Source organism: Engystomops pustulosus, chromosome 1 (genome assembly GCF_040894005.1).
Source record: "Engystomops pustulosus chromosome 1, aEngPut4.maternal, whole genome shotgun sequence".
NCBI classification, from domain to species: Eukaryota; Metazoa; Chordata; class Amphibia; order Anura; family Leptodactylidae; genus Engystomops; species Engystomops pustulosus.
Window position 1 is genome coordinate 82,720,946 of NC_092411.1, and position 19,863 is coordinate 82,740,808.

Below are 19,863 nucleotides of genomic sequence, written 5' to 3' on the forward strand. Positions count from 1 at the left end.
GTAATTTGTAACCATAATCAACAATTATAAATCCCTAAAGCTTAGCAATGTGATAACTAAAGGTACATATGACCATCCTTCTCTGGCTCCACAATGGCTAACATGAGCTGGGTGTATAGTCTGTTAAACACACTGAGATTTTTAAGATGAGGCCAAGATCATTTCTCTTAAAGCAGTTTTATGGAAATTTTTGATGCAAATTTAACTGTTTGCCTTTTAAGCTGCAGAATATATTAACAATATTACACATTACATACCATCAAAGCATAAGGATAGATTAACATATGTAGTGTTTAGCTTTACCATTCACGACACTCACCCCAGTATTCCACTGCAGCTGGTTGCAGTCCGCACCTTCCAGCAACATATGCATGAGTGGCATCTAATGTAACAGCATCTGCCTCATTACTCTGAATGAAGAGGATAGAAAAATAGCACAGAGGTTTTTTTTTCAAGTTATCCTATTCCTTCTAAGCAAAAGCATAGCTATTGGTTCAGCACTATTAGGGGCAGGGGTTGGCAAAACTTATCTGAGTGACCCCCCCCCAACCCATGTCTACAGATATGGCCACTACACAGTTTAGCGGCTTTGGATGCAAATGTTGTTGTATTTTGATATTTCTGTTTCAGTGGGAGCTGTGAAAGGATGCAGCTTATGGAACAGATGCAGAAGTCTGGTACTGTGTGGGAAAATGAGAGAGCAGTATGTCATGTGAAACAATAAAGAATAGTAAGAGCCTAATGTCAGAAAAGGGAAGGGTAACCAGCAACCATGACAGAATGACTGAGGTTCCCAGCCACCCTTACAAGGGATAGAAATCATTTTACACACAAAAATGTTTTACAAATATGGTACAGTAAAAAAATTGTGACATTTTTAAGAAAAGTTGTCAGTGACATTTTAAAAATGTATATATTTGGCCTCTACCATCTGGTCCTGGCTGCCAGAACAACACTTTGCAATCACAACTAAAGAAATATCTTTGGCCCCTTGTTTGCCTATAGTGAATAAATTCCCCTTTTAGTGCATAAATGACCCCTGAGGAAGCTACTTTCAGGTAGCGATACACATAGGACATCATTCCCCATCTCCCTTTCTACGGGTCTTTGCCACAGGTAATACTCTATATTCATTTGGCTTATGGATTTGCCTTGTTTACTGATGCTTTTTTTGGGCTTCATGCATACTTTTCTTATGTGATGGTCATATCCTTAGCTCTCATATTTGCATGTCCTTTTATTGTCATATCAGTTGGTGGCCAAGAGGGGGAGCTGGACTACCAGATCAGCCAGCTGTATCATATGCTGAGCATTGTCCTGGGGAGGTTTACACTGGTGACTACAGTTCAGATTTATATTAAATAAAGAATGTATTGTATTTTGACCTTTTTTGCATGTCCTTGTCTTTCTTGTACTATTATTTGAGTTTGGCATGTTATGGTCATTAAATCTTTAGTTGGGGTAGTGCTGGTCCTCTTTTCCTGTTTTCATAAATTGCCCTTCCTGATAGTACCTCTATTCCTGTAACTTTTGCCATAAAATTTACTTTTATTACTTTGCCTTTTGTGTGACTCGTTGACCCCAACAGACCCTTAGAAAGTAATTTCCCTGTGTACCCCCCGGGAAAGAAATGATGCTTCCTGTGTGCTCCATACAAGGTAATAACAACCCTTGTGTGCCACATCAATTTTGACCCCTATGTACCTCCTCAACTTAATAAAGCTCCCTGTTTTGGCCAACTATTGCACCTTCTTCTGTCTTGCAGCTACCGCCTGGTCCAAGACACAGGACGCTAACACATAAATATGCCACTTGTGCTAGGACATTGATATTCAGGTGACATTCAATGCCTCATAGGTCCCAGGCCAAAAGTGGCTTGTAGTCACTGTGAATGAAAGGGAAGAGAGTATATTGCTCCTCGCTCTACCATGGGTCTCAACTGTATACAGTTATAAGTGGAGCCTGCGTGGAGTGGCACAAAACTTGAGATTTCGGAACGCTCCTGAGGTGGCGCCACCATATCACCTTAATTTGCCTAAACCACTACACTTTTATTTCTTTCTATGCCCCTGGTTACTCTCTACTAAGGCAAGTTTCCACTTTAGGCAATGTGTGGCTAAGTGCCCATATCCTGCATATCAGAGGGGCCGGGAGATATAGGGCATTGGGTTAGTGGGAGTTTTAAGGAAACAGGTAATGATAGGACAACTGCCATAAGGTTTTGACCCAGCAACCTCATAGCAGGTTCCTATAGCTTACAAAAGGCAGAAACCATGCCTGTTCTTCTGTTGATTCATGTGACAGACACTCGAGTCATGGAGTCATCCTCATAAGTCTTCCTGTCATCTCCCTCTCCTCCTTGCTGGTGACATAGTAGGCTCAGTGCCTGCACATAGAGACAGTATAGAAGTATACAATCCACTGCTCAGTGCGTATGCCCGGCACCTTTGCACATTACCTGCACAGACAATTACATTGCTAGAATGGAGGGGATAGTAGGAGATGACAGGAAGATTTATGAGGCTCGACCACACACATGACTTGGGCTCTTCTTTAGCAGACAGCGAGGTCATTTTGTAAACTTTATCTTCAAAACCTGATGACAGATTCCCTTGAACACCCTATTACTAGGGTCGATGAATATCTTTCAATGATGGTGGATTCACAGTATACCAAGTCAATCAGTGCTTGTTTGGCTCCATTTACATGGACAATGTATGTGTCTAAATTATCACAGGTACAATCCACAGGGTACATTTTTATATGGGGCAATGATTGCAAAAACAAGTGTTTATGAGCCCATCAGCCCATGTAAGAGTGTCCTTTGTAAAGGGAGCCTGGAGGATCAAGAATAATCAGAATATGTACCTTAATCATCTCAATGCATCCAGATAGAGATGTTGCTTGGACGCAAACCAAAGGATCCGATCTTACACTCAATGCCCAGTCTTCACACTTCCTCATCTCTGCTGAACTAATACAACACCAGCGGATAACACTGTGGTCCAGAGAAATACCTGATATATAGATATGTATAACTATGTGTCAGTATGCAAAGTAACTCCAATACCATATACACTCTTGATCCCACATCCAGCAGAAAATGTGAATATTTTATTTATTTTTGTTGCTAGCAATTATTGTAACTGTTTTATTGTTTGTGTAATGAAAAGTTTTACAATTTACTAATATACAGGACGTTTTATTGTTTACTTCTTGTGGATCAGAACCTGCTCATAAGATGTCACACAGATGCTTGACTCGCTAGTATCACAGAGAGTAATCAGAGCTGTGTGTTATAACGAGTCCTGCACCTGTGTGACATCACATGACTGTGGACTGTTTTTTATCCACAGGAAGCTTCAAGATGAATGACAGCAAGCAGAGATCTAGAAAACTATGAGGAATTGATACAGAAAGTAAATAGAAACATTTCATACATTTTCGTTACTCAAACAATATCAATTATTGGCTGAAATTGGACAACCCTAATTATGAGCATACATGGAAATGGGTGCACTGTATTAAAATTAATTAGCAATTCAGGACATCTTTGTTAAGTGTTACCAAGATAACATAAAAAATGAACACTCGTCCACTTTACCTTCATGTCCAAGTTCCTTTAAGAGACCCACATAGTCTAGGCCCAGTATGTCTGTCATATCTGCATCATCTGTTAAAACGTGTAATCCTTGTGTAGAATCATGAAATAGAAGATTTTGCCCTCCAAAATATTCTGATGTGAAGAGAGAAAAGCGACTTCTATGTTTTCCACTTCTGCCAAAAAAATTCTGAGCATAGAAATAAATTTGATCACATTTATATTATAGTAATGAACATTATAGTAATGTTTACATTTACAAATGAGCCAACTTATAACAAAGCTATGGCACTTTTTTGAGAATATGTTAAAGCAAACAAACCACTTAATAATATTGAGAATTCCTAATGCCTACTTTATGTGCACACTGCCTTAGACCCGTTATTTTGACTCTGGCCCACATCTACTAAGCAGTCTGCAGCAGAATTCTGGTGTAGATTGCACATAAAAAAGTGCTTTCACATGTTTTTATGATGTGCCTGCGCTAGTATTGTGTAGGTGTTGCATTATGTATGCTGCAACACAATATTGTGCACAGAAAGGGCCCTTCTGGTTCACATTTGTGCCGGATGCCACATTTATGCCCCTGAGTGCACAAGAAAAAAAATGGTGCATTCAGTTTAAGCATTTTGGTTGTGTGCTGCAGTCTTAATGAATACGGTGCACGCTGCACATTATTTTGCCTCACTATTAATAAATGTTAGCCTCTGTGTCAACCTATTTTATGGCACTGTTTTTCATACATTTTCATTTTTTATTCTATATTGCAGAATTCTATATGATTGTTACTGTTAAATGCACTAACAATGCACAAAATATATGTAATACTATGCCTGGAAAAATGGTCCACAGATTTACAATCCGCTATATTCTCTGACCATGTGATAAGCAAACAAAATAAGAGACCACAAACAGGTTGATTCTCAGCCCCCTTCATGTGCATGTTGCCTAACGTACGGTAAATTCACATTACATGATAAGAATTCATATTTGTAGTTGTATAGTTATCAAATATTAGTTCATGTGGCAGATGGTTACCTGGATGACAGTTAGAAATCTCTTAGTTATCCTTTTCATGTGACCTCTAGTGATAATTGATTTGCCAGGACCCTGACCCAAATTGCAGGATCTGTAAGATTTTAGACTTGCTGTGGATCCATCCGGACACAGGAGTTCAAACTGATCCATTTCTGTATCTGATGAAAGAAAAATTAAACCCACAGGGCGATATGAACGCTGGTTCTGTTTTTGTTTTTCTAGGATATAATAAAGTGTTTACACAGGTGAACCCTAAACTCTCTGCTGCCTGAGACAAGCTATAAAATGGCACCCTCTCTGCCCCATCACATAGTAATATATCAAGTTATTTTTTTAGAAAGTGGGTTCTCCATGAAGTCTCTCACACCCAAGCTGACATCAGGTGTGAAGAGACATTGGGACACATTTACTTACCGGTCCCGTTGACGTCCCGTGTGTCGCTTCCCCCGCTGAGGTCCGCCGGAGTTCACCTTCTTCCCGGTGCATGTAAGTGCTGATCATGCGACACAATTTGGGTTTTAAATTCCGCGGTTTGTCCAAATCAGTCGGGTTGTCCGACGTCCACGCCCCCCCGATTTGTGTCGCATGCAAGCCGGGGCCGATGCGCCACTATCCGATCATGTGCGCCAAAAACCCTGGGCAATTCAGGGCAAATCGGAAAAAAAAACAAAATCTGACGGAAATGCATCCGACGGAGCCTTAGTAAATGTGCCCCATTATTTTTAATTGGCAGATCCTGCTTTGTAGCAGATAACTCCCTGCTGCAGGTGGTACTGCCTGACGCAAGTGGCTTGACTCGCCTCATGGCTGGTGCACTCCTGAGTATTTATAAAACCACTATAAACTTATAACTATAGAACATGTAGCAATATAAAGTTTTCTCCTTAAAGGAAACCTTCTACTAACTGCAATATTCATGATGGTAGATACCTTTCTATCTACACTGCCTTTACCTAAACTTTTAACAATACTTACTAACTAATTAAAAACTTTATTCTATATGCAATTAACTTTAGAGGCTACTGGGGCATAGCCTCTGAAATCTTACACTTCAGCTATTCAGCCGAGCCCATGCATGCGCAGTAACTCAGTTCACTGCCGAAAAAAGGAAGATGTTACTGCACATGCGTAGGCACGGTTGAACAGCAGAAGCACGCTGCCCTGCAGCACACGGAAGTAAGACTTCAGAGGCTACAGGGGTGTGGCGTAGCCTTAGCCCCCTGCGCTCGGCGAGGCAATTCCACAAAGCCTCTGACGTTAATCTGGGTAGGTAATGTTTTTAGTTGGGTATAGTTAAAAGTTTAAAGGCAGTGTAGGGCTTAGTAGATAGAAAGGTATCTGTCATCAGAAATACTTCAGTTAGTGTATTCCTTCTGGTAGATTTCATTTAAATCTCTCCCTGTGAGATGTTCAGTAGACACAATTGAAGAGCTTAAGGGTCCTGCCAAACAGGGTGTTCTTAGACCTAAAGGTAGTTTAGATCTAAGCAAATCCATTTGGGTTGTTTGCTCCCAACGGAAAGTGTTTAGGTCTAAATGCATCTTCATTCTGGAGTTACCTAATGTGTTTCAAAACCTCATTCAAGTAGATTAGATTTTAAAAGGACTTGGAATACTGATGTAATTAATGTGTATTAGTATTGTGGCATAACACTTACCAGTTACATTTGATATTGTCAGGTGATCTATAAAAGCAACATCTCCTGCACCACTCTTTAGACATCTATAGCAAGGAGCAACACAAATAATTGAGAATTATTTTGTAAAAACTTTGTAGGAATAAAATGCTGAGATTTTCCTCTCATTTTATAAATGTGGCTGAATGAATGTCGCCAGGTGGTTATCACATCAAATACTATTTTTTATTAATTACCAAATTATACTAAAACTCAATGAAGTCATGTTTATACTGTAATTTGAGAATCAGATTGACGCTATTAAAGTGGTGGAAATCACAGTAAATACAACCATCGGACATATTGGGGCACATTTACTTACCTCGGTCCCTGCGTGATCCCCGAGGTGAAATAGTCGGAAAACCCGACGGAAATGCGGTCCGGGGACCATTAGTAAATGTGCCCCATTATCTTGACCCAGTAACATACATAGGGGCAGATTTATCAAGCTGTCTGAAAGTCAGAATATTCTTAGTTGACCCTGGCAACCAAAGTAATACTAGGTACATCTGCTGAATGTCAAGTCCAACCTATAATTTGACTTGAACCCTGTAAAATATGTCATCATACTAGTCTACAGGAGGGCAAAACATAATACATGAATACATTTATAATAGATGAATTGTGGCTTTACCCTAGTGTAAACTGTTTTTATAGAGCCATGAAAGAGTGTAGGGAAACAAATTTAAAAAATTGTGTTGTTATTTTTATTAAGTTTTTACATTTTTCATACCTAAAAGCACCATCAGAATTTGAAAATGGTTCGTTGCCACTGACTTCACAGAAGTGGTTTTTCTCTCGAACATAAGACTTTGTTCCTTGGCACAATTCACACAGGTTTGGAGAAGACACTCCAATTCCAGGAATACAACTTGCATTAAAGTATCTACTGACAACTAAGCGTGTGAAAAAAAAAAATAAATGTTATGCATTCAATAAATCAGTCCTTGGATAGAAATTGCAGGACAAAAGTTCAGTGGCCTTGTAAAAATATGTACAATCAATTGCACTTTTACCTTTAGCCAGTGGTTGTTCTCCATCCCAATACATGAGGTTCTTGGAGAGAAGGAATCCCAATGGTAAATTCCATCCACTAGTCCATTTGGCTGCACTATGACAAGAGCGGGTCCCCCTAAGCTTACGGATGTTCAGTGCACCACGACGAGCAACAGCTACAGCAAACACGCAATTCCCTAGACAGAACAAAATAGCTGTTGGTTCTGCATTTGGAACCTTTTGAAGAATTGATAAAACCCAGTTATAATTTCACTACAATGTTATTTCTAATCTAGTTCTGTGACATATTAGTGCTTGGTGCATATCACGTTTTGGCTCTACATTGGAAGAATCTTCCTAAAATACCCTTTCTTTGCATCACCTCCAATGGCCTCTGCTGAACTTATATTTATTGCTTAGCAGGAGAGAGCAGGATGGAGGAACATAGCTTGCTGCGTCTTTGCACCTTGTGTTTTCCACAGTAGAAGAAGTATACTGTACATACAGAGGCAAAATGTATGCCCCTGGCTGCTGGTATATGTGTATGTGTACACTTAAGTTGTTCTAAAAAATTAAGTGTAATAAAATGTACAGGGTGATTGGATGGCTTGTCCCTGGCAAATAAAGCTGAATACTTTACCCTATGTATAGAATCACTTTAGAACAGATATCTCCTAAAGGCGCCAAAACTACAACCCACAGCATGTCCATTGGCTACCAATACTTACTTTGATTGTGAGCCAAACCTCTCTTTTTAACAGTTTATTCTGTAACATACAATAGATATGGATATAACATTCTATATAGACTAGCATTCCTAACATTTGTTAGGGGTAACAAAACCAATCTATTAAAGCTAAACTTTTTACTACTATCTACAACCTATAAGTGAACTTATAGAAAGCTCTATAATAAAATGGATACCTTCAGTATGTTCTTCCTTTGCAACAACTTCCAAGTCATAAAGACTAACTGCAGTATAAACATCACCAGCATCCAAGGACACTGCATCTGCCTTATTTCCCTAAGAACAAAAGTATAATAGTATGAAAAAAACATGGCTTGAAAATGTATATCCTTAGCTAATTTGGGTGTGAAGTTTTATTTATCATAAACATATGTCAAAGTATTTTCCACTGCAAACCAGTCTGCACCAGGTTAACCGATATTACATTCTGGAAAGACTGATTGAAGTTACCAAATTAATTCAAATTAACCAAATTAATTCAAACTAGTTTATGAATTATGGGCACAACATATGAAAATCCCTAATATTTACTAATTGGTCATCACATATAGAGGGGGATATTAATAAGAGTATAGAAACAACAAGACTTTTATGTGTGAAATTATTTTATACTGTTCCCTTGCATCGAAAAGGACATTAATCCACTACAGAGGCAATGTCAAAATGACAAGAATCAGAGACCACCAAAAAAAGCAATCTAAAAAACAGATGTAATAACTAAGGCATAAATGCAATACAGTACAGGAATACAAATTGTCCCGGAATGATCAAGGAATAAATGCAAATAGTAATGAGCACGACAATAATGCTTTTTGTAACTAAATATCAATGACCCCTAAAGACTGCTGGACTATAAAAAAATACAAATATCAAAGTAAACATACAATTTGATGATTACCACTCCCATTTTTTGGTGCTGTTGTGTTTCTGAAATAAGTGTCATGCCATTGGAGCTCTGTGACCTGCTTATTAAATTGACTTGTACCTTTTCCACGGTGCTGCACTTCCTTTGAACTTTACTTTAGTTGTAGAGGTTTACTTTGTAATCACAAAATTGCCCAATTTGGGATCAACATTAGACAGCAGTATTTTTCCTTTACCAAATATTTTGAGCACTGGTGCTGTATGTGTTTGATTCTACAAATAATATTTTATGCCAATGTACGCGCATACATAATCTGCCCTACACCCATGGTCCTAAAAAATGTACCTAGAAGTTACCAGACTATATACATAGGGATTTCAAAATCTAAATGATTCTGTTATTCTTCTTACCCTAATTTTGATCATGCAGTCCTGAGTATTGTGAGCTCGTACACAGGATACCCGAGAGAATGGGTCACTTGAAGACAAAATATTTTGAAGAGTACGGGCCAGATACGAACATTTTCTTTGCTCAGCATCAGATAAGGTGCACCAGCGAAACTTCTTAGCTTGAAAATTAAAGGAGTTTTGCATTACAAAAAATTTGATTCAATAAAACAGACTGTTTATCTTATATGGTGTTTCTACATTGTAGCTGATAAAGCAGGCTCCACAGCAGTACATTTGCCTCTATGACATCCATATGCGGGTACAGGATATACCGGCAGGGATTCTCTATATTAGACAACCTATTGAATACTATTATTTCAGAAAAAATATAATAATAAATCTTTATTTATATACAACCTTCATGTTATGCAGCCATATACCTAGCTCAGAACACATGCACCGTGTCTATCAATGTGGTGCCAAACTAAGATCAAAGAGAAGCATAGTAAGAGTATACTGTATATGTTTCCCAGATGGGGCAGCTCTACATAGTGTTCCAGAGTCAATGTTAAAAAATATATTAAGCTGGAGAAAGGCCAGAATGGTTATTGCTATGTTGCACACACCACTGCAATCCACAGGCAAATGAAATCAAATAAAATCATATTTCAATACCATCAGGAAAGCCTTCTGATTGTTTATAAGTTTAATCTACAGTAAGAAAACAACCTCAAATATACAGTCAATGTCTAAGAGATATATGGTCAGCATAAAGAACTATATATAAGATATCAATGTGGCAATACGGACCCAATAGAGCCTTGAACTCAATATCTGTCTTTATGGGATTACATGTAGAGACAGAATTATTTGAATTGTTTTTGATTTAGAAGCAAAGAGTAACCACAACAATATTTGATTTAGAGTTCTTTTTTCCATTTACTTTGTATTTGTTTAATGATGAAAAATAAACTTTTGACACATCCATGTTTAAAGGACACCTGTCATCAGGTCTCTTTCACTATTTCTGTCACATCTACCTGTTGGAGAAGCTCACAAGGATCCCATCACAGCCTTTATCTAGTCAATTCATACATTATTCATTGTAAAATCATCTATTCGTTATTATGTAAATGAGGCTGGTCACATGGTCAGAGGCAGTGATGTCACCCCTGTTACCCCTCCCCTCTCCTCCCCCTGCTCATGTCTGTATGTAATGTATAGTTAAGCATGGCTAGTGTGTGTGCTGCATCTGCTGACATGCTGCATCCTCCTAATATACAGGTGAGAGACACAGACATCAGCTACACATGAATCTGACATGTTCTGCTGTAACATGGCTGCCTGGAGCTGCTGTATCTCTCCTAAACACACACACATGCACACACAGGCTGCAGGGGGCACCAGCACCAGGAAGCACATGGAGCCGCCATTACACCATTTACAGACTGTCAGTCAAGCACTGGGGGTGTGGCTGTGCCTCCCACTCATGAATATGCTAATGACTCATTGGACATTTCACAGGTCATTTGCATACAGCTTTAGGACCTCATTGCTTGGGTTTACAGGCATGTAGAAGGACAATGAAGGAATAGAGGCAATGCTCTCTAATGGCAGTTCATGAAAATATATTTAGATTAGGGGGGTTATTTTGCATGACAGGATCTCTTTAAAGCACATCAGAACTATTACATTTAGAGACAGCGATAATGTGTAAGAAATTGTTTAGAGGCACTATTTATGGCATGTGCAATAATTTATTATTGGCTTATACTTGACTATTTCCTTCCCACCTTCCAATAGTCATAACTTTTTAATTTTTCCATTTACAGAGCTGTATGAGTGCTTCCTAGAGTCAGTTTTCAATACTCCATTGCATGGGCAGTTGGGCAGAGGAGAAAAAGGGAATCCTTTGAGTAGATGTGATGGGTGTCAGCAGAGAAGGAACTAACCTTATCAGAGAAATACCATCACCTGTCTATACAGTATATGATATTTCTACATCCCCTGACAAAAGTTCTCTAAATCATTTAATTATATCCAATTAATTAATTTTTAAGGACAGTAAATTCAATAGTGCAGAGGACACAGAAGAAGGTGGAACAGCAGAGTCTACAGGGGTCTATTGTTTGCTCCCACAGACCAGAGATACTTTTCCATGCCCAGTAGCTTCTGCCAATAATTTGTATTTTAGTTAGAAAAGTTTAGATCAAGTTAGGAAGTATTAAAGGATTAGGGAAAGATGGTTTAGGATGTTAGTAGGAACCTACCTAATTAATAGGTAGATTCCTGATGGTAGGTTTCCTTTAGGCTCTGAGCTATACATTTACCTGCTGTTAATGGAAGTATCTTAACTAAGAGATTCACTTGAATTCCCATAGAGTTACACTGAACAAGAGCTCAATACACTGGTATTTTACCTCTGTGTTCAGATGCCATAGAATTGTTTTGGTATTGAGTACAGGCGGTCCCCTACTTAAGGACACCCGACTTACAGACGACCCATAGTTACAGACGGACCCCTCTGCCCACTGTGACCTCTGGTGAAGCTCTCTGGATGCTTTCCTTTAGTCCCAGACTGCAATAATCAGCTGTAAAGTGTCTGTAATGAAGCTTTATTGATAATCCTTGGTCCAATTACAGCAAAAATTTTGAAACTCCAATTGTCACTGGGACAAAAGAAAAAAATTTGTCTATAACTTCAATTATAAAATATACAGTTTCGACTTACATACAAATTCAACTTAAGAACTAACCTCCGGACCCTATCTTGTATGTAACCCGGGGACTGCCTGTATTGTGATGTTACGTTAAGTACCAGTATCGAATTCTAAATTCAGGTATTGGAACAACTCTATAGGGTGATATGGGAATAGCTGTTCACAAGTGTGTATGAGAGTATTACAATTATTCAGTACAATTTCTTATAGCAGTGGCTCCTTTTCATCAAGCACAGCGGCTTCAGTTACCTTCTGCAAACCACAAGCAATCGCTGTTCACCAAGGATGCTTGTGCTAGGGAGAATGCCTAAGTGTCCTTATGTACCTACCATATCTGATAGCAATGGCTTCTTTCAGTATCTTCTTGCAAGCCTTTGCTATCTAAGATCAGAGGTAACCAAGGATGCTAGTGCTGGGAATGCACAAGCCTCATTGGTGACCTGCAATCTCTGATAATTGAATTTACACTTACATTTCACTTAAGAACAAACCTAAAGAATGCAACTTTTATGTAACCCATGAACTGCCTGTACTGCAAAGCTGGAAACTAAATCCAACTTTCCCAAATTGAAATTGACAAAAAAAATTGTATTTGCTGAATCTTCTTGAGGGCTCTGTTTTATAGCTTTCACTGTGCGTTCCCAAAAAACAACCCCTTTATTATGTGGTATGATAACTGGAATACCAAATGTATATAGGTTTTATTATGTTTTTCGTGGATTTAAAAAAATGTACATTTTTTTAAAAAAAATATTGCATTATTTTGACACCAATAATATTTTCATACTCGGTTGCACCGAGAGGTGTAAGGTGTTTTCAGAATGACGAGTTGACATTTTCATATGAATCAATTTGGGACCTATTTGACCATGTCATCATTTTTATTAAAATTTTTATGTATAGTGAAAAAGCAGCTATTCACACATTTGGATGTTATTTTCCATTACAGCCTTCACATGATGCTATGGAGTCTATGATTTTAATTTTTTTTTTATATGTGGAAAGGGTGGTGATTTGAATATTTACATTTTTTAATATAATTTTTTTCTTATTATTTCAGGCCATGTAGGGTACTTTAACACTAAGGGACATACAAACTCCTACAATACACTGTAATATTACTGTATTTATTGTTGATATAATTTTAGTTATGAACTTATTATCCCTTTAGAGCTGCCTAGGTTACAAATATTTATTAATTACATTTTTTTCTAAGACAGTAAGGTTTTTTACCGTGGCCCTCTAACAGTCTGCCTCTAGCGCAGTGGTTCTCAACCTGTGGTTCGGGACCCCAGCGGGGGTCGAACGACCAAAACCGGGGGTCGCCTAAAGCCATCGGAGCCGCAATTTTAATGTGTTTTTACTGCGAGTTGCATGGTTTGGGGTCACCACAGCATGAGGAACTGTATTGTGGGGTCACAGCATTAGAAAGGTTGAGAACCACTGCTCTAGCGGATTGTTAGAGATCAGTCTGCATGACAGACCTAAGAGTCAAGACACCCGATCACAGCCCCCCGATGAAATTATGGGGGTTTCAATCGGCAGCACTGATAGATGTCACGGTTGGGATAGGCTGTGTCAATTAACAGGTTAAATGCAGCAATCTGTTGTTGGCTCACTATTAAACAGGAATATAAATTTCCAATAAGTAAAACAAAAAGATAAAATTATCAGCACATGATTTTTAAAAACTAAAGGTCCAATTATTAGCAGCTCTGGGCTTTCATATTGTATGAGTGTTGTAAGTATGTACAGTATACAAAATAATAAAGTGATTTATGTTTACATATACAGGCGGTCCCCTACTTAAGGACACCTGACTTACAGACAACCCATAGTTACAGACAGACCCCTCTGACCTCTGGTGAAGCTCTCTGAATGCTTTACTATAGTCCCAGATTGCAATAATCAGCTGTAAAGTGTCTGTAATGCAGCTTTATTGATAATCCTCGGTCCCATTACAGCAAAAAATGTTTAAACTCCAATTGTCACAGGGGCCAAAAATGTTTTTGTCTGGATCTACAATTATAAAATATGCAGTTTTGACTTACATACAAATTCAACTTAAGAACAAACCTCCAGACCCTATCTTGTACGTAACCCGGGGACTGCCTGTACTGAAGTCAGCTTCCGGCCTGTGTTGTGTCTGATTTTGTGCTCTATTGCAGTTCTGTAGGCTAAAGCCACTTGTGTTCTACTAGCCAAGGAAGGTGCTGATCTCTTACCCACCTGACGTCATGCAATGAAGCATGAGAGCGATGAGGAGCACATTCACAAGAGATAATAGATGCATGTTTGTGGCGATATCAGCTCACGTGCAGCTCTGCTCATCAGAGGTACTGGAAGTCCATCACAGGATAAGGGAGGGGTATGAAAGATGCTGAGAAAAAAACAGCAGGAAAGGAGGGAAATAGAGATGAGGCCACACATGAAACACATTAATAACATATGTAACATGTTCCTTGGCCAGTTCTAGATGTCCAAAAAGCAACACAACAACCTAATGTTGTAAGGGAAATCTTTTCTAATTTACCATTATATATTTTTATCCTTCTGATATGTGGTTAATGGTTAGTAGCCTTTGTCTTAGGACCTTCTGCACAGAGAAGCTTATCTTGTTATATGATCCAGGGATCTTCGTGGCAACCAAGCATAATGGTGCTGCAGCTTAGATATTGCGCTGATAAAATGAAAAATTATCATAACTACAGCTCCCGCTGCACTAGACCCCAGGGCTATACAAGCCGCTTCTACAGGACATTTATACTGGACTAATTCACTTGTTATTAGGTAATTATAATATTTGTTAGAGGGAACCTGTCACCTTATTTTGCACAAATACAGCTAGTGACAGGTTCCCATTGAGCCCTTCGTCAAAAAAGGACTCATGTTTCTCACGGGAGCAAGGACAGTGATCTCTCGACACTGGAAGAGCCCTCATCCACCCACGGTTGTGGAGTGGATACAGAAGCTCCGCTACATACGAAGGATGGAGGAGCTGGTGGCCGAAGACATGTCTGACCCGGGTAAAACAGCCACTGCGTTGACTCCATGGGAGGAATACCAGCTAACCCCGGCCTCTCAGGATCTCTTTGCTTAAATAATAAGGTCTTTATTTGTATTTGAAATTGTAACCTTTCAGGACTCTTGCATTGAATATAGGCGATACGCTTATTGTGTATGGCCAAAGAACGACACAGAAGCCATCCCTTACCCCAAACCCCCCCCTCCCCACCCAGCTATACCCTCCTCGTCTATGGCTTGTGTTGTCTACCCCCTGTTCGTATTTTGGTCTTATTCTGCCATTGAAAAGGATGGGCGGACCCCCCGCAGCCAGTACAATTCGATCTTTACCTCAGTACGATTCCACAGTCTGTTGCCACGTCACTATATCACAGATACAGATAACAGATAAATGGCATCGATATGCACAAACCTTACAGAATGAGATTCAGGAATTTTATACAGAATGGCATCGGCAACATTATTAGTTCGGAGTCTGTGTCTTAAAATATATGCATTAATGTGTGTGATTTATAAACTTGGCCTAAAGGATATGTGGAGATATAAAGATATATATTAGAGTATATGAGAATAAAAATGATTATAAGTATGAATAAATGTACCAATTGTTTGAACCAGGTTTCAGTGGAATGGTTGGAGATATCACGGCAGACAGACTACGGATCGCATAAAGGGTCAAAAAAGGATCAGAGGGATAATGCAAGTTTAGGTGATGTAAGAGTGTGAACCTAGGGGGCGCTGGAGAGCGACCCACAACCAGGGTTGAAAAGGACCTTGACCACTCCCATCCCAGGCCAACTCCAGAGGGAGAGCTCACAGCAAGCCAGTGCTGTGTGTCCTGCAGTCAGCAGGAGGACTTGGGACCAGTTGGAGACAGACAGGTGGTCTGTCCAAAGAGGACTGGAATCCAGTAAGGACATTGTTTTGTTTGAGCTCACTGAAAGCCAGAGTGCTGAGGTGGAACCCCAGCAGTGTTCCTTGAACCTAGAAGGGAGTTAGGGTTCAAGAAGTGAGGTAGTGCCCTAAGTAGAGGCTAGGCTGTTTGTTATTTTTTTGTTCCTGTAAATGTTTTAAAGCTGAATAAAGCCGTTTTATTTTGGATTGCTACAAGCTCCTACATTACTGTTTTTGGCGCTCAGCACCACAAAAGTCGCCTGAGAGGTCCGTAAGCTTCTACCTTTGATGCTAAGTTACCCCCAAACGCTACATATGGTGCTTCGGATGCGGGCATGAGGAGATCCACGCAAGGGCCAAAGAAAACGTGTTTGCTGAACTGCAGTAATGTGGATTGTGGCCTACAGCTGAAACAGCAGGAGTAATTCCAAGGCAGAGACCCAAGGTTGGGTGAGTGAATCCACAATCAAATGTTTCTGCAAAACTGGTGACGTGTAAACTCTGGAAGTGCAATCCAGGCAATGGACTTTGTATGCTGTGGCACACAAGCGTGTATGTTGCTAGTGGCAACAAATTGAAACAGTATCCTGAACTGTATTGCTGTGTGAGAGTAAGGCTGACCAGACTGAAATGGTTAATTGTAATAGCCTGTATTTGTGTGAAGACAGAAGGAAATGCTAGTTGTTGTAGTGCAACAGAAGGACTGTTTTGTTGAATGCTATTGAATAAAAAGAGAACAGTAAAAAGTGACACTATTTATAACGAGGAGTTATTCTGAATATTGTGTTTTGCTGATATTCAACAATGGGAAAGAAAAAGAAAGTTTCATTGTGTAATAAAGCAAAGCTGAACACAGGTGCCTTAGTGCAGCAGTCTCAAGGCAGAGGGTCGCAAAACCTGGAACCGGGTCTGCAGGCTGCAACTAAAGCAAATACACTGCATGAAAGTGATTTAATTTTTATGAAGCACCTCTGTTCTATGATTGAATATAATCCTGCTGCTGTTGTGTCACATACTAGTGAACATGATGAATATTCTAGAGAGCCAAACAATATGGTGCAGCAGCTTCAAGATGAGATGAAAACATACCTCCCAACATTTGGGAAAAGGAAAGAGGGACAAAATGGCGATCCCTCTAAGCCACACCCCCAATCACTCCCTGGCCACGCCCCAAATTTTAGCCATATTAAAAATAATAAAAATCATAATTTAAAAAAAAAAAAAAAAAAAAATATTATCCTCATTGGGATTTGAACCCAGAACCTGCAGTGTCCATGTACAATAATAACACAGCGCCTCAACCCACTGAGCTATAGCCTCAGTGATTAACAAGTGGAGAATTTTGGTAACTAAGAACTATATACTGCCTTGGTATATAGGGAGGGATCTTCTCAGATTATTGTAATTATTGAGACTATTATTATTATTATTATTATTATTATTGAGATGATTATTATTATTTTTACCATTATTAATAATCATCTCCATAATAATAAAATTTATAATAATAATAATAATAATAATAGTCTCAATAATTACAATAATAATCTCTGAGAAGATCCCTCTCTGTGTCACAGTGTAAATGGCAGATAACATGTCTTACTTACCAGAAATCCTCAGCTCTGTATCACTGGGCTTATAGCTCAGTTAGTTAGGCTCCTGTCTATGGTGCAGAGGGTCCCAGGTTCGAATCTCAGCCTGGCCAAAACTTTATTTAATTTAATTATATAAAGAGCTTGTGTCTGGGGAAGACCTGGAGACCATATATGGACAGATAGAGATCTGAGCTGATGACGTGGTCCCTGCTCTCTCCACTAAGCCGACACTTCTCTGAAAAGGATTCCCTGCCCGATGTCTGCTCTGGGGAACTCTAGGAGATGCAGTGACCATATATGGACAGATCTGAAGCTGATGACGTGGTCCCTGCTCTGCGCTAAGCCCGACACTTCTCTGAAAAGGATTCCCTCCCTATGTCTGTAAAAGCCATTCTGTACTGTGAGTTCAGGCTTTCAAAGTATTTACTATGCTGACACAGCGGGACCTGGGGGGAGAATCCGTGACAATATCATAGCTGCCCGTGACGCGGGGCAGGGGTACGAAAAACGGGAAAGTCCCGTCAAAATCGGGACGGTTGGGAGCTATGTGAAAACTCTCAGGTTTGTGTATGAGGGTGAAATAGCTGACTGGAAATGGCAACTTGAGGCGTCTGATAAAGAAAATGTGAAATTAAAGAAAGAGCTTGACTCCATAAAAAGTTCATGCTGCAGTAATGGTAAAAATGTGGTGCTGGGTTTGCCTGGAATGGACTATGTCACTAAGAAGGAGTTTGATGAGATGAAATGCTCTCTGTCTAGTAAAGTTGTACATTGTGTGGAGCAAAAGCAAGAGCTGGAGATGCAATTGCAGAATTTAAAGGAGCAGCGTCTCCAAGATGACCGCGTCAGAGAATGCACTATTGAGAAATTAAAGTGTGATCTTCATTTGCTAGAAGAGGAGCTTTAAAGAACTAAATGTGCTAAAAGTGAGCAAAATGAGTTTTTGCAAAATCAGTTGGAGATTCAAGATACAAAGTATAAAAACCTCTCAGCTGAATTGATTGATAAGGAGAATGAAGTTGCACACTTGAGGAAAGCCGTGTCTGACAGAGATGCACAATTAGAATCTGTGAGGGAGACCTTCCAGTCAGAGCGGACCACACATGCAGTAAGGGACACTCACAAAACTAATGAAGTAAAGGAATGGCAGGGCAGAGCTGCAGTTTTTGAAGAAAAAGTAATGACTCTAGGAACTAAAATATGTGAGCTGGAGCAGGAGCTAAAAATGTCTTATGCCAGTAATGAAAGGGTGTCTATTCTGATGCAGGAGAAGGACAAAGAAATGGTGGAGATGTCATCCTGTTTTTCTCAGAATTTGGATAGACTACATCTTGAACGTGGAGAAATTGAATCGCACCTGAAAGCCTTGAAGAAAATGTATAAGGAAAAGACTGAGGCTTATGACAAAATAGACAAAACTAACAGTAACATGGAACATCAGATGGAGGACATGAGGATTCAGTTTGAGAAAATCCAATCTGATTTATGTGTTCAAATTGTAGATCTACAAAGTCAAACTGCTAAATTAAAAGCACAAGTGTGTAAACTGGAGGAAAATTTGCAATTCAAACTTGCAGAAAGCAAGGAAGACACTACTCAGAGGTATAAAGTTCTGGAGCTGGAATTGAAGGCTGGCCGTACACAGATGGATATGGAACCAGGAAAAGCTGCCGCTATTGAGGAAGAGAGAATAAAGTTGAGTTACAAAGATAAGAATGTTGGGCATTATATTGTACAGTGTGATGACCTACAGTATGAGAGCTTACAAAAAACTATTACTGAGGAAAAGGGGAGTGGTGTTTACCCAAACAAGAGAAAAGTGTTTAAGTTGTCTTCCTCTTCTTGTCCTAGCGCTGGTGCTATCAAAGGCTTGAAAAGTCAGACTCCACCTTCATACAACAAAAAGCTATATAATAAAACTAAGAAGCCAAAATTAAATGTAAACCTACAGGCTGTTGAAGAGGTGAAACCGTCTCCTATAGTTTTGGAAAACAATGGAGTTAAAGAGCAGATAAAAGGCAAGTTTGAGAAGTCTAAAAATGTCCAATACTATAAGTGTTGTGAACTGGCCAATAAGGTCAAAGTACATCCAAAGCCAAGGACAAGAGCCATTAAGAGTGACCAGAGGTATGTTGTCACAGCCCTTAAAATGCCTAATACAATGGTGGATGTTGTCTCCATGTTATCCACAAAGCACAAAAAGAAACTAGACTTGAAAATAAAAGGTGAATTACAAGCTTTACATCCTGATGCAGATGTCAAGAAGAAACAGTTGAAATGTAGAGTTTCTATGTCCATAACAAAAAGTAATTGTGAAA

The 19,863-nt window shown here is 39.3% G+C and overlaps 1 protein-coding gene across 4 annotated transcripts in view; it reads right to left on the reverse strand.

Moving 5' to 3' along the window:
* The window catches only part of LOC140126362 (serotransferrin-like), a 43,234-nt gene that overhangs the window by 16,551 nt on the left and 6,820 nt on the right, over positions 1-19,863 (reverse strand). Inside the window, exons 1-11 of one of the 4 annotated variants that reach the window (XM_072145755.1) lie at positions 15,387-15,430; positions 14,262-14,412; positions 9,334-9,491; positions 8,235-8,334; positions 7,331-7,507; positions 7,048-7,210; positions 6,297-6,361; positions 4,640-4,797; positions 3,605-3,791; positions 2,869-3,017; positions 320-410 (exon numbers count right to left, since the gene is read on the reverse strand). In XM_072145755.1, coding sequence (XP_072001856.1) covers positions 320-410; positions 2,869-3,017; positions 3,605-3,791; positions 4,640-4,797; positions 6,297-6,361; positions 7,048-7,210; positions 7,331-7,507; positions 8,235-8,334; positions 9,334-9,491; positions 14,262-14,325 — 1,312 coding nt within the window. In that variant the 5' untranslated portion in view covers positions 14,326-14,412; positions 15,387-15,430. Of the gene's footprint in view, positions 1-319; positions 411-2,868; positions 3,018-3,604; positions 3,792-4,639; positions 4,798-6,296; positions 6,362-7,047; positions 7,211-7,330; positions 7,508-8,234; positions 8,335-9,333; positions 9,492-14,261; positions 14,413-15,386; positions 15,431-19,863 lie in introns of those variants that run through there. The other 3 variants (XM_072145764.1, XM_072145772.1, XM_072145780.1) reach the window with 3 other exon arrangements.